The 13269-nt window shown below is 44.1% G+C and overlaps 1 protein-coding gene across 3 annotated transcripts in view; it reads right to left on the bottom strand.

The window, feature by feature from the left end:
* Positions 1 to 60: 60 nt before the first annotated feature.
* The window catches only part of kdm2bb (lysine (K)-specific demethylase 2Bb), a 44922-nt gene continuing 31713 nt past the window's right edge, over positions 61 to 13269 (bottom strand). For 2 of the 3 annotated variants that reach the window (XM_029252662.1, XM_018753277.2), the window contains exons 16-21: positions 11837 to 12160; positions 9932 to 10785; positions 6388 to 6551; positions 3968 to 4129; positions 3415 to 3633; positions 61 to 2733 (exon numbers count right to left, since the gene is read on the bottom strand). In XM_029252662.1, coding sequence (XP_029108495.1) covers positions 2552 to 2733; positions 3415 to 3633; positions 3968 to 4129; positions 6388 to 6551; positions 9932 to 10785; positions 11837 to 12160 — 1905 coding nt within the window. In that variant the 3' untranslated portion in view covers positions 61 to 2551. The remainder of the gene's footprint in view (positions 2734 to 3414; positions 3634 to 3967; positions 4130 to 6387; positions 6552 to 9931; positions 10786 to 11836; positions 12161 to 13269) is intronic. The other variant, XM_018753285.2, reaches the window with a different exon arrangement.

Below are 13269 nucleotides of genomic sequence, written 5' to 3'. Positions count from 1 at the left end.
AAAAATAATAAAAAAGACTTTAATAAATATACAGTAACTTGAATAAATTACAGTGTCCTCCTCATTCTCACAGTTGATACAGTCACCATAAATACAAATAAAACACACCTTTCAGTGGCAACATGCAACGGAAGAGGCTGCTTGTTGAAAAGAAACCATGAGACGGCGGCCTTTGCACTCTTCTCCTTCAGCTGCTGGTCCAGCAGCTCCGCATTCCTGCCCCCTGTGAAGAGCTGCGGGGCGAGGCGAGGCGAGGCAGGACCTCAACGTGACGCTTTCCACGATGGCACCACGCTCTTGCAGCGTTACTGCAAAGCGGATCACGCTGCACTTCCGTTTTCCCGAAACGGTACGGAAATCTCCATTTGTACATCCTTCAGATGGGTTAAAAAGAATGAGTGCTGGTTGGATCTCAGCCCTTCCTGCAGAGTTCTTCACACGATGAAGAGAAGTGATGTTCCCAAGAGAAGGGCGTTCAGTTCAGCCGCTCCACCGCGTTGCCAGCATTACACCCATCGTACTCAGAGTGAGCCGAGAGCTTCGGGCCACCCGATCCAAGGGTGGGGGGACCGGACCGCAGGAAGTGAGAAGAACGGGGCCCGTGCCGGTTCGCAAATCCGAGGTGCGCACCTCCTCCGCGTAACCAGTACTCTCACCCGGACGCTCGACCACACTTTGGCGGCAGGGTTGTCACGCGCACGATCTGCTCTCGTTTCGGGCTCCTTGTTCTAGGGAGACAGTCAGACACACCTCACATCGGCCCTGGATACGAGCGTCCCGCAGGTCACATTTCACTAATGATGTACATAGGTAACTCTCGCCCTGAAATATGATTGATGCATCGAAGCAAGAATTACTTTGACACAGAGTGGTGAATATTCAGGGAACCACTGCTTAAATAACCATTGTGTATAGAAAAGTAGAGGTTGTTTAAATATAAAACTGCATATCACTCCGCTCGTATGAGTACGCAAAGCTTTCGACAAAAACCTTAGTGTTTCAAAAGGTAAAACAGGAAAAAAAAATAAAACAAAATGCTTTAGGTTATAGTCATTTTATAGCCGAACATTTTTGGGGCAAAACGGATGTGGTTACTAGTCGAGCATGTGCTGGTTTATAGCATGTTATTGCTCAGTTGTGTCTAGATCATCTTCAGAGAAACATGTTTCTTTTAGGAGAGGTGACAAAATTGTCCTCAAATGTCATTAGAACCAATTATTTAATATGCCAAAATATGTATATTTTAACCTATGCAGGTGGTATCACCACATGATGATACGCATGTTTCCCTTTTTCCCCCCCCCAAACAAAGATATATTCCTTTTAACATATTCATCAGCACATTATACTTCACATTTTAATAGTTAACATTCCTCAGGGTTGCCATGATCTCCCATGTTGAAGAGCATGCAAGACTAAACAGTGTACTCTGTCCCCTGACCTTGAACCATCTCTGCCCGACTGTCCATGCAGAGAACATCACTGCAACCGAGATACTTTGTAGAGCAAAGAGCAGCTGTACACAATGTTTCTGCATGAGCACGGCTCCCATTAACATCCCATCGCACCTCCACATATAAATGTCTGATAAACATTGGAAAAAATAGCTATATTTATTCATGTCAAACAGTGCAAACTGTATTTTTCCCAGAATTCCCAGGTATAAACACATTGAAATAGACTGAATAATAATACATAGTCATATGAAAAAGGTTAAGTACCTCTGTACTGACAAGTCGGAATACCCACGTCAGATAAAACACCACGTCATAAATTAAACATATTAACACCTCCATGGGGACCACCTAGTACAGGCATTAATCTTAAGTACAATTTAAAACTCAATCCAAAGAAAATTATGCAGATTGAATATTGTCAAATCAAAAAAAAAAAAAAAAAATAAAGAAAATACAACGGAGTGCGTTCAATACTGCATACAGAGTTCGAAACACTTTCTGATACAAAAATATTTCTGAATAATGCATGAGGTTTGCATTGTTAAAAAAAACAAAAACACTTGGTAAACAAAGTTAAGAGGAAAAAAGTGGACCATCTCTGGCCATTTTTTGTTTCTCAAACACAATGTGGCTTTTTTGAGACAAGATAGCAATTTAAAGGGTTGGTAGGAATATAACACAAAGGAAATGAAAAACATGCTTTTTCCCCTGGAGTGCTTCTCCTCTCAGAACCAGGTCCAGTCTCCGGTACACCAAGAAGACCACATTTCAGCATCAGCAGCACAAACATTGATACCCGGTTCCCAGAGTATCTCTTGGGGATCAATGCACCAACTTCAAAACACCTGCATCCAAACGCTGAGTTCTTTGATTTGGCTCAATTTTGCCCGACACATTTTGACAAGAGTTTGACAGTTCTGTCCGATGCATTTTCTGCGACAAAAAAAAAAAAAAATAAAAAAGATCCCCATGTAAAAAGAAAAAAAAAAGAAAAAAAAAAAAAAAACCCGACAGTACGCGTTCCGCTGGGTCTTCAGGGACAACAGTCTCCGGTGTGCGCTTCGTCTTTAGTGCATCCGGACCTCTGGAACGGACTAGCTAAGCTTCTGCAGCAGTTTTTCCTCTGAAAGTCCGAACTGTACACTGACCGACATCTCTGCTATGAAGCGCTCACAGCCCTCCCTGGTCACCTGCTTGCAGAAGCGTAGGTCGATGTGACATATGCTTCCGCAGCGCTTGAAATAGGTCAGCGACTGGTCTGTGACTCTGTTGCAGACTGCAGGGAGGGAGGGAGGGAACATTGCGAAAGGTTACAGGTGCACATGTGTAATCGGCACAACGGAAGCCAGCTGGGATTCAAACATTTCCACATTACATCCAAAGAGAGGTGGAACGTGAAATTACAGCTAACCCTAAGGTTTACCATCATTCGTTTATAAGTTACTCAACTTCCCTTCTTAACATGCTGAATTGGGAACTAAAGCGCAACACACGGGTGGATGTGCGCATTTGTTTTCAGTTGAACAGGGTTTATAGCAGTATCATAGAACTGTGTCACAGAACCTGGGAGTTTGTGCAAAATCATTTTGGGGGGGGGGGAATATCAGCACACAAACTAAGAAGCAAGAGCAAACAGTATTAAAAGCAAGAGAATAAAAACAGAAATATTTACATGAAGAGGGAAAAAATAAATCAGTTCTGGCCATGCAGGCAGTCAGAGCGTAAACGTGCAACAACTGAAAAGAGACTGCTAGATATCCCCTAGCTGCTTGAGCTTTGGTTGTCAATATTCTTGAGGATGGAGCTTCAGAACTCATACGCATTCAAAGTAACTGGCCATAACAGCAACGTCAGCCTTGATTAATAGCTTTAGGGCCAAATATGCAGGGATCCCACTCAGCTGGCTCGTCCAGAGACGCGTCTTGAAGGAGCTGGCACAGGGCAGCAGGCTTCCTACCTGACAGATTGATTTCGGTGAGCGAGTCCCGTGTTGGGGTTCCTGCTGCGGTCAAGATGTTCACTGACTGGTCCGTGATGTGGTTGCAGTAGCTGAGGTCAAGCCGAGAGAGCAGGGGCATGTGGCGGATGACGAGGCGAAGAGAGGCATCGGTGATGTCGAGACCCGCCAGCCGCAGGTCCACCACATTACGCAACTTGCTCCGGTTGTCTATCTGACCTGGGTAAGAAAGCAACACACCTGATGGGATTCCATCGCCCTCTCCGTTCCTTCAAATGGTTAACAAAGCTCAAGGGGGCAGTGAGATTTAGACTAACTGCAGTAATAGTTTTTACAACTTTAACAGTAAGTTCAGACTTGTGCTGGGGCATCTTAATATACCACTGATTTTCACTCAAGTCTTAGGACCAGCATATCTGCCAATTCTCATTATACTTGCAGAGGAAAACATTTGATTGGCTTAGTTACAGAAAGTTTGTTCAGATTAGCTGTCTCAAGCTGGAAAACCTCCATTCAACGTTCCCATCCAGGGCCACAGCCACAGCAGAGCTACCTGGTCTGTTGTCAGTAGGGGGTGACAGCAAGTCCCTCATCTGGGGGTCCTTCAACCCTTCAACCCACTGCACATCCAAGGTGCGCAGCAGAGGGCAGCTGGAGGTACAGAGGGCTGAGACAGCCACCCAGGAGCAGCCAGACAGGTGCAGCACTCTCAGACCTGCAGGAGTAGCAGCAAGGCGAAGTGTCTCAGCACAAAACATGAAAAAAAATGTGATGTTCTAGCAGCTACCACAACATGCTCATAGCTCAGTCAGAACAGTAAGTAAGCGGTGCTGCTCACTGCACTTTTGGACCAAAAGTGACAAGTGGAATTACACAGCTCTACATAGGTCTTCAAGAAAGATGGGCGGCACGGTGGGACAGCGAGTAGCGCTGCTGTCTCACAGCACTTGGGTGGTGTAAGAGGACGTGGGTTTGATCTCCGCTCAGTCTGTGTGGAGTTTGCATGTTCTCCCTGTATGTGTGCTCTGGTTTCTTCCCACAGTCCAAAGACATGCTGTTCAGGTTCCCCCATAGTGTGTGAGTGACAAAGAGTGTGTTCCACTGATGTATGGATGAATGACCCAGTGTAAGTAGTGTATCTAGCAGTGTAAGTCACCGCGGTGAAAAGTGTGTGGGCTGATAACACTACATCGAGTTCACTGGAAGGCACTTTGGAGAAAAGCATCTGCTAAATATATATAAATGTAAGATGGTAATCAGGACTTATTTCTGTTTTGTGAACTTCGACTGAGCTGGGCTCAAAGGGAACAAAACACATAAATGTGTCAACTCAAAGAGAAAATCTGGTGTATGTTATTACTGGGTACTGTTTACAAGTTGTGCGGTGGCGCAGTGGATTGGACCACAGTCCTGCTTTCCGGTGGGTCTGGGGTTCGAGTCCCGCTTGGGGTGCCTTCCGATGGACTGGCGTCCCGTCCTGGGTGTGTCCCCTCCCCTTCTGGCCTTACGCCCTGTGTTATCGGGTAGGCTCCGTGACCCCGTATGGGACAAGTGGTTCTGAAAATGTGTGTGTGTGTGTGTGTGTGTGTGTGTGTGTGTGTGTGTGTGTGTGTGTGTGTATCATAACTTGTAATTTAAAACAAACAGCATTTTTTTTTTTTTTTTTTAAGACATGCATTGTTTTGCCAGTGAGTTACATCAACAGCCTCAGATTTTTACCAAGATTAATAACTTTCCTTTTTTTTAAAAAAAAAAAAAAAATGAATTCCCTGCTTTGCAAATTGTTAATTGATTAGTTAATGCTATTTTTAAAACTAAATGTAGTTTACAGAGCTAATGTCCTAAAGCAAATTCAATGGAAAAACCACTGAAGCACACAGCTGTAACAATATCAATACTAGGGATGTGATTTGACAAACCATTTTTATCCATGATTTTTCTAAAGCCCAAAGGCATTTTAGAGATGCTTTTACTTTCAAAAATATTTATGCGGTCAAGATATATCGGCAAGTCCACACATTTAAATTCATTCAATCAGCCGACACTTTTCTCCAAAGCGTCTTACAATGTTAAGATTACAATTATTAGTACAATTATTTACACATTTATACAGCTGGGTAATTTGACAGTACCTTGCGCAATGGTACTACACCCGAAGGTGGGGATCAAACCTGCATCCTTCGGGTCCAAAGGCAGTAGCTCTAACCACTACGCTACCAGCTGTCCCTAGACTGTCCCTAGGCTGTCCCCACTCTCTCACACCTGTGAAGCCCATTTGGCACAGAATCCAATGAGTAATCAAACCTTTAGCCAACCTTGAACTGGACAGATAAGAAACGGGTTCTGTTTGAACAGCAAGCTCCAGAAGATATGGGTCACATAATGAGCTGTGGTGGCACCCTAGGAGCTCCAGAGATTTGTCCTCTGTACCCAGCTCTTACCATTAAACCAATAACCCCAAGGAGCCAGACTGACAAAAATACAAAAACCCATTTGCAAATGACACTAGGGTCACTGGAAGAAGGGGGGGGAAATCCCAGAGATTTTTTGTTGAAGAAAATGTTACTGCCAGGGGGTGGAAAGTTATTACAGGAGATTAGGTTTGCCTTCTAGTTTAAGGACTGCAGAGGAAATCCTCAATCACTTCCAAAAATTATCAAATAAACCTTGATTTTTAAATGACACCACAGTAAAACTGCCAATACTGACTGATAAAAACTTCACTCGCCAAGAAAGCCTTTGAGAGGATAAGGGTGTCATCACAGCAGACTGCGGCAAACTTTACGTTACGGAGCATTGCGTAATTTTTTCCCGACACCATGCAACGGGAGCAGAATTGAAACCAGAGTCTTTCTGAGTGCGAGGTGGCAGCTCTAGCTACTACACTGCCTGTTACTTCTACTTCTGGTGAAAACTAACATTTTCTCTCCTTCTCGAGCCCCTCCACCGCCCCGTCCCTTTGCAAGGACCTACCGGGCAGCCGGTTGATGAGCCAACTAAGCTGCTTCTTGGAGATGTTGGTCCAGCTCAGGTCCAATGAGACTGGCTGCCGCCGGATGATGCCACTCAGCATGAGTGGTGTGATGGACTTGCAGCGGTTCAGGTCTATTCTGGTCCACAGTCTCTTGTCGCAGCACCTGAGGAGATCATAACCGTTACTTGTCGATCAGTACAGACATGGCCTGAAACTGTAGTGAGGCTCATGGTTTTTCAGAAAGCAGACAGCTTGGAAAAAAATAAATATGAACTCTGTTTTACGGTTTAAAACATCAAGCAAGGGTACATCAGCTATAACCGAAAGAAAGCCAGATATGGGTGTGACCTGATGTGAAAGATAGCTTGATTCTGCTACTCTACCCAAACTTTTGTAATCCACACGATAATGACATTCCATTTCTGTATTTATCCTTTTGGTTGCAATACATTTGCTTGGTTGAAAATAGGCTCAATGTAATCATTTTGGTGTTACCCTCTTTAAATAAAAAGCCCAGCAACATACAGTACCGTGCAAAAGTTTTAGGCGCTGGCGGGAAAAAAAAAAAAAAGCTGTAAAGTAAGAATGCTTCCAAAAACAACGCTCTTTATTAATCAACTTCCTACAAAGCTTAGTAACAATCCATTGTCAACAACTGCTTGGCACGGCAGGCTTGGCTGGGTCCCGCTCTCTCGCGGGTCTGGGGTTCGAGTCCCGCTTGGGGTGCCTCGCGATGGACTGGCGTCCCGTCCTGGGTGTGTCTCGTCTTCCTCCAGCCTTGCGCCCTGTGTTGCCAGGTTAGGCTCCGGGTCGCTGTGACCCCACTCGGGATAAGTCGTTTCAGACTGCGTGCGTGCGTATATACTTTAACAAAATACAAAACCCTTACTGTAATACTGTAACATTCTGCAAAAGTAATGCTTGGAAGTCTAAGATACGCTCTTTCCTATTGACACTAATGCAGAAGACATTAAATTACCGCCTAAAACAAATATTTTTTTGTAAAACATCTGCCTAAGACTTTTGCACAATACTGTACATAGCTAGGAATTCTGGGCCCCCTAAAAGTACACTGCTCTGCCATCCCCTATAAATAAAATAACTACTCCTGGAAAGTGTGTGGAAAGTGTGGGTCCCTAGAATTGTCATCACCGTTCACCCCACGAGTGACAGCCCTGAGAGTCCAAAGGATACGCGGACACCCCAAAAAATGGAAATGCTGAAGGAAAACCTCCTTGACCGTACGACAGATATCATCAGTCGAACATGCGTCCCGCTGCCCTTAAGAAAGCAATACAATGCGATGACCGCGTGAAGTCGGTCTCACCTTCCCAAATGAAAACTTTCCCCGTGGAGGTGGAAAAGGCACGCCGAATTTAAACAAAGACCATTCTGGCTCTCAGCCTCTCACCCTCATTTTCAAGCTACTGTGAGCGCCATCCTGGCTAGAGCTTGTGCTCTGGGTCCAATTGAGCACAACGGAAGCGGCATCTTTTATTTCTCCGACTACAGCATTGCTGCAGCGACAAAGAGAGGTAATGGCACAAGGCAGGAAGAAGCTAAAATAATGCAGATTATATCCTGCATGATCTGCAATGGACAGGTCAAGGCCACCCAGAGGTGGGGGAAGAAGGAAGGGGAGGAGTCTGTGATCGTCAAGATACCAGGGTAAGTTGAGTAATGTGTTAAGGGACAGGAATATTTCAGGGACACTGCAAAACAGCACTTGGACTTTACTGTTTGCATGAACTACACTTAAAAAGCTCATCGGGTTTGACCTCTTGAGCGAAGTGTTTTTCTGTCCACGTATCCAAACTGTTGTCTTTTGCGGGCAGGCAGGGCCGACTGGTTCGTCTTCCTGCTTGCGGTCCGATCGCTTTCTACTTTTTTTACGTATGTTAATGGTCAGGAATGCCCAAGTATATTAAGGTATCATTTTTAAACAATGCTACACTTGTTTTAACTCATACTGTTATTCAATTTATTGTGTTATTGGTAATTAACCATATCCTGACTCTTTAGAACAGGGTTGTCCAACACACCTCATTAACTGCTTAATTTGTAAATTATTAATATACCTACCATAAACACTATAAATTCTATTTAACGATACAATAATACAGTTATGGTGAGTCGCACACGAAGCGACAGAACAGCGAACGGCAGATCTGCTGTCCCCACTCAGGGCTCCGCTGGACTCTGAGCGCTGCTCTCATTTTATCACTGTTAATATTTACAGCGAGTTACTCCGTGATTTTTGTATTTACTTGGAAGCCACGTGCAGCACTCAACTTCAAATCGAGGAGCAAAAGTTTCTGATGAATACGGCAAAATGGGAGTTTCACTTCTTACTGAAATGAATAATGAGGCCATCTGTTGGATATGAAATGAAGCTGCTTCAGTAGTTGGGAGTAAAACTAAGACATTTTAGCATGAAACATGCATCTACATGACAGAATACAAGACTATTTTCAAACTAGAGAAAAATTCTAAATTTGATAGAGACAATGTAAAACACCAAAACACTAAACTATGAAAAAAAAAAAAAAAAAAAATCAGTGACAATTTATTCATTTAGCTTCATCAGTCAGAATCGAAACCATTTGTGTACTTCAAATTTGTAAAAAACGTTAAGGGAACTACTTATATGTCGTAAGAAAAAAAAAAAAAAAAGATGATCATGACAGATTATGTTTTGCCGTATTGACCAGTCAGCCACTAACATTCAGCATATTTTTTTTTTTTTTTTTTTAAAAAAAGGCTTACATTTTATTATTTTCTCTTATTACTAGACTCACTCACTATCATTAATCGCTTCTCCAAGTCACGTTCACAGCGGTCCGGAGCAAGTCCTACAAGAATACTGGTCAAAGCTAAGCCCGGTGCACCATGGACAGGACGCCGGTCCATCCCAGTATTATTATTCCAGTGTGTTAATTTCCAATGTGTGTATAACTTGAAGGAGAAGTTAGAAATGTCTCTTTTTTGGACTTTTACAATTATGTCCAGCAAGAAATGTATCCTATTTACCTGATGACTTAATGAAATTATGTCTTGTCAATGCAGGTAAATTTATTTAATGTTGTTGTACGCTACAATAAATAATATTTCATCGATTCAGAAGACATTTAAGACTCAGTATGTCACTGATTTCTACACATGCAGCCCTTGAAACAATTCACAACGATTATTGTGGTCCTACTTAAGGGTATTAACACCCAAGTTGCTGCTCATCATTACTTGAGCGTAATGATGTGACAGCATCCTTGTGTTGTCTATATTTTGGAATTTATGCACACCACAGGCTTTTTTTCCTTTTTTTTTTTTTGAAGCGTTTCTTGGAACATTGCAGCCATAGTCCTCGTCTCCGTTTTGTACTGATAACAAAAGAAACTTTAAAATATTGACAAAAAAAAAAGAACGCTTGAAAATTCTGCGTGAAACGTAGCCGATTGTGTGACTTTTTTATTCTTTGTGAATGGACATCTTTTTTTCCTACAAGGGACAAACGGCATGTGGGACAGGCATATAGTGGGCACTCACCATCTGTTCCAGGTCTTGCAGACACGCATGCAGACACAGAGCTCCTTGTGCGAAAGGTGCCTGAACACGGCCATCCACACCTCACGCCGCATTACGTGGTTCTGGCCATTCTCCAACGGCAGGCGGTCAGGGGGAGGGCTGATTGGAGGCGGTCGGATTACATGTCGCTCCATCTGCACGCACCGTGGTGGCGAGCGGCAGAGGGGCGGGCGACCTCCGGTGGGCGTGCTTGGGGGGCTCCGGCTCCAGCCCAGCGGGGACAGCGGTTGCGAGGGATAGTGGTTGTGCCGTAGCCCCCGTGGGCCCCCATTAACCTCACGGGCCACGGGGCGAAGCCGATCTTCAGGAAGCTCGCCACCATTGTCAAGTGGCCGCTTGGCCTCTTCACCCTCACTCTCAGGCTCCGACTTGAGCACCCGTCTCTCCTCATTGGCCAGGCAGTCCTCCGTCTTCTGGATCTCCTGGTTGAGCTCCTTGCTGAGCTCCTTGCTAAGCTCCTTGTTGGGCGTCCTGCGCTTGCGCCACGCGCGAAGCCGGCTCTTATCCTGGGACTCGGTGCCACCCTCGCTGCTGGGCCCTGCTCGTGGGGAGCTGGAGCGTGAGTGATCGCTCTCTCGGACAGCTGGGGCAACAGAGAGGAGGCTTGCAGGGTGGTCCCCAGCTTCCTCCTGTTCCTCAACCTCTTCTTCCTCCTCCTGGTCCTCCTCCTCACACTCCTCCACTTGCTCCCTCTTGTCCTCTCGGTCATCCTGCTCTTCGTCACCCTCCTCCCGTGGAGAGTCTTCCTCCTTCTCGGTCTTGATCTCTCGCAGCAGCCGGGGGACTGGGAGCTCGTCGGACTTGGACACCTTTCGCTGTTTGGGAGACAGTGGCACATAATGACCACTAAGACCCAATAAGTGCGGATCAGCTATATCCCCAAGCGCTGCGCGGCAAAAGTGTCAACGATAAAGCTGGCTTTGTAATCTTACAGGGGTAATTTATGTCCCATCATGAAGATGAAGTTACTGTGAACAGTGAGTCCAACAGTTGCCTTTAAGCGTAAACATTTAAACAACATTTGAATACATTTTGAAAAGTTTACTCCTCATTTATAAGATTGCACTATGCAACACAATCTTCTTTCACTTCATATACATGCTTATTTGAAAAATTTTTGCAGCTAGCTGCAGACGCTGCTACTACGACAGTTATGAAAAAATGCACATTTCATAGGTCACAACAAGGCTAGATATGTTGTTTTGGGCACGGCACAAGCTACCAAGCATATTTTTTGTAACATTAGATCAAGAGGTCACTGTTGATGAACAAAAACTGATTTAATAACAAATATGAATACTCCACAGCGTGCACAAAAAAAAGCACTGGGCAATGACTTTACCCTCACTGGATGCTAAACTGTTTCACATGCAGCACGAATGGGGTGAAGTTAGTACTGACACCCATACATTCACTGAATAAATTTGCAATTATGGCACTCACTGAAAAATAATACATTTTACTTATTTCAAAGAGCATCTTACCTCCTGACATTGAATGTCAAAACAATGCATCCAGGCATCAAAGAACATAGAATACTAGTTCTATTTTCTTTGAGATTAACATTACTAACATTTGAGATAACATTACTAGTAATTTTTACATGTCCTTAAAGTCAGAAATCAAAGCGGCCAAAAGGAAATAATTATTCTAGGACATTAAACTCTAATACAGAAAGAAATATGGAACCCCAAGGTTAAGATAATTAAACGGTAATGAATGGAAATGTAAATAAGATTCTTCATTTCCAAACAGATGCAATGTTTATCAGAAGAACCTTTCTTTGAACCTTAACAAAATCTGGCACGTGAAGTCATCCGTTACCGTTATGCTGTAGATGATATGTGGGTCCAGAGCGCATCATACCTTTTTCCTGTCATCAGGTTCATCCGAGTCCTTCTCGAAGAGCTTCCTCTTCTTACGGAGTGAGCTGTCCTCAGGTTTCAGGCGAGGCTGCTGCTCATCGACAGAGGGTACGGGTTGGATGGCTTGGAGGGGTTGAAGGGGCTGGAGGGGTGGGAAGGAGGGGCGTTTCTTGGGGGTGTCCTCTCGTTCAGCCTTTCTCTTGACGGTGCCGCAGGCTGGATCAGCCTCCTCCTTGACCTCGCGGTTCACACGCTGCTCCTTCAGCAGGGAGCCAGGGAGATTGGAGGCATACTTGAACCCTGGTCCTCTTTTTTGCTTATAGGCCAAAAAGTAGGAATGGTGAAAGAGACAACTTTATACCTTATGTCTTCTGCACTGTGGTAATACCACACGGATTAAAATGAGAGTTAATAGTAAGGTGAAGCATGTAAAAAGAAAAGAGACGGTAAAAAAAAGGGCTGGCAAGCAGTGCTGTGTTTATGGCTTAAAGGTTGCCTGTTTAAGTGCCGCAAGTTGTACCCTTGAGAAAGCAACCGAATTACACCAGTAAAAGATCGAGTTGTATGAGTAAATTTGTGAGTCGCTGTGGGGGAAAAAGCATCAACAGAAGATTGGAATAATAAAAAATAATTCAGAATACAATGGGGATTAGCAGCTTCAAAACTGCAGTTGCAATTTGGGAAATAATTTATTAAAAAAAAAAAAAAAAACCCTTCCACAAGGAGACAATTTCCTCTTGTCACAAAGCCGTGACAAAGCAATTTGTTATAACAGCTGACAGCAACTGCTCAACTGGTTTGGTTACCTTCCAAAATGGAAAGCATTGGCAGGCTGAGTTTAAATAAGCTAATGATGAACACGTATTGCAGTCACTACTTTAGTTATGCAATACTCGCTTCAGGAAAATTTACACAGCTTTATAACCACATTCACAAAAAACATTCTTAATAATGTTTGTGCAATGTTAGTTGGTGCCATGTGGTTACATGAGTGAATCTGTAAACAAATATGCAGTGAATCATGAATAAAATGGGCCATAGAAAGGATACAGCCACAAACTACACAGTTTGACAGTTGAAAATATATACTGCATAATGTGTATTAAAAGAATATAAAATTATTGGCATCTGTTTTACCCAGTATTAAGATTTACTATGAAGGAAACTGTCAATGTAAAGATAATGAAAAACACACACACTGGCTGAAACCGCTCGTCCCAAGCCGGGTCGCGGTGAACTGGAGTCCAACCCGGCAACACAGGGTGCGAGGCTGGAGGGGGGAGGGGACACACGCAGGACGGGACGCCAGTCTGTCGCAAGGCACCCCAAGCAGGACTCGAACCCCAGACCCACCACAGAGCAGGACTCGGCCAAGCCCGCTGCATCACCGCGTCCCCTCCACGATGAAAACAAAAGGTTCTAAACAATACCCAA

Source organism: Scleropages formosus, chromosome 6 (assembly GCF_900964775.1).
Source record: "Scleropages formosus chromosome 6, fSclFor1.1, whole genome shotgun sequence".
NCBI classification, from domain to species: domain Eukaryota; kingdom Metazoa; phylum Chordata; class Actinopteri; order Osteoglossiformes; family Osteoglossidae; genus Scleropages; species Scleropages formosus.
Note: the sequence above shows the minus strand (reverse complement) of the source record. Positions and strands in the feature narration are given on the sequence as shown.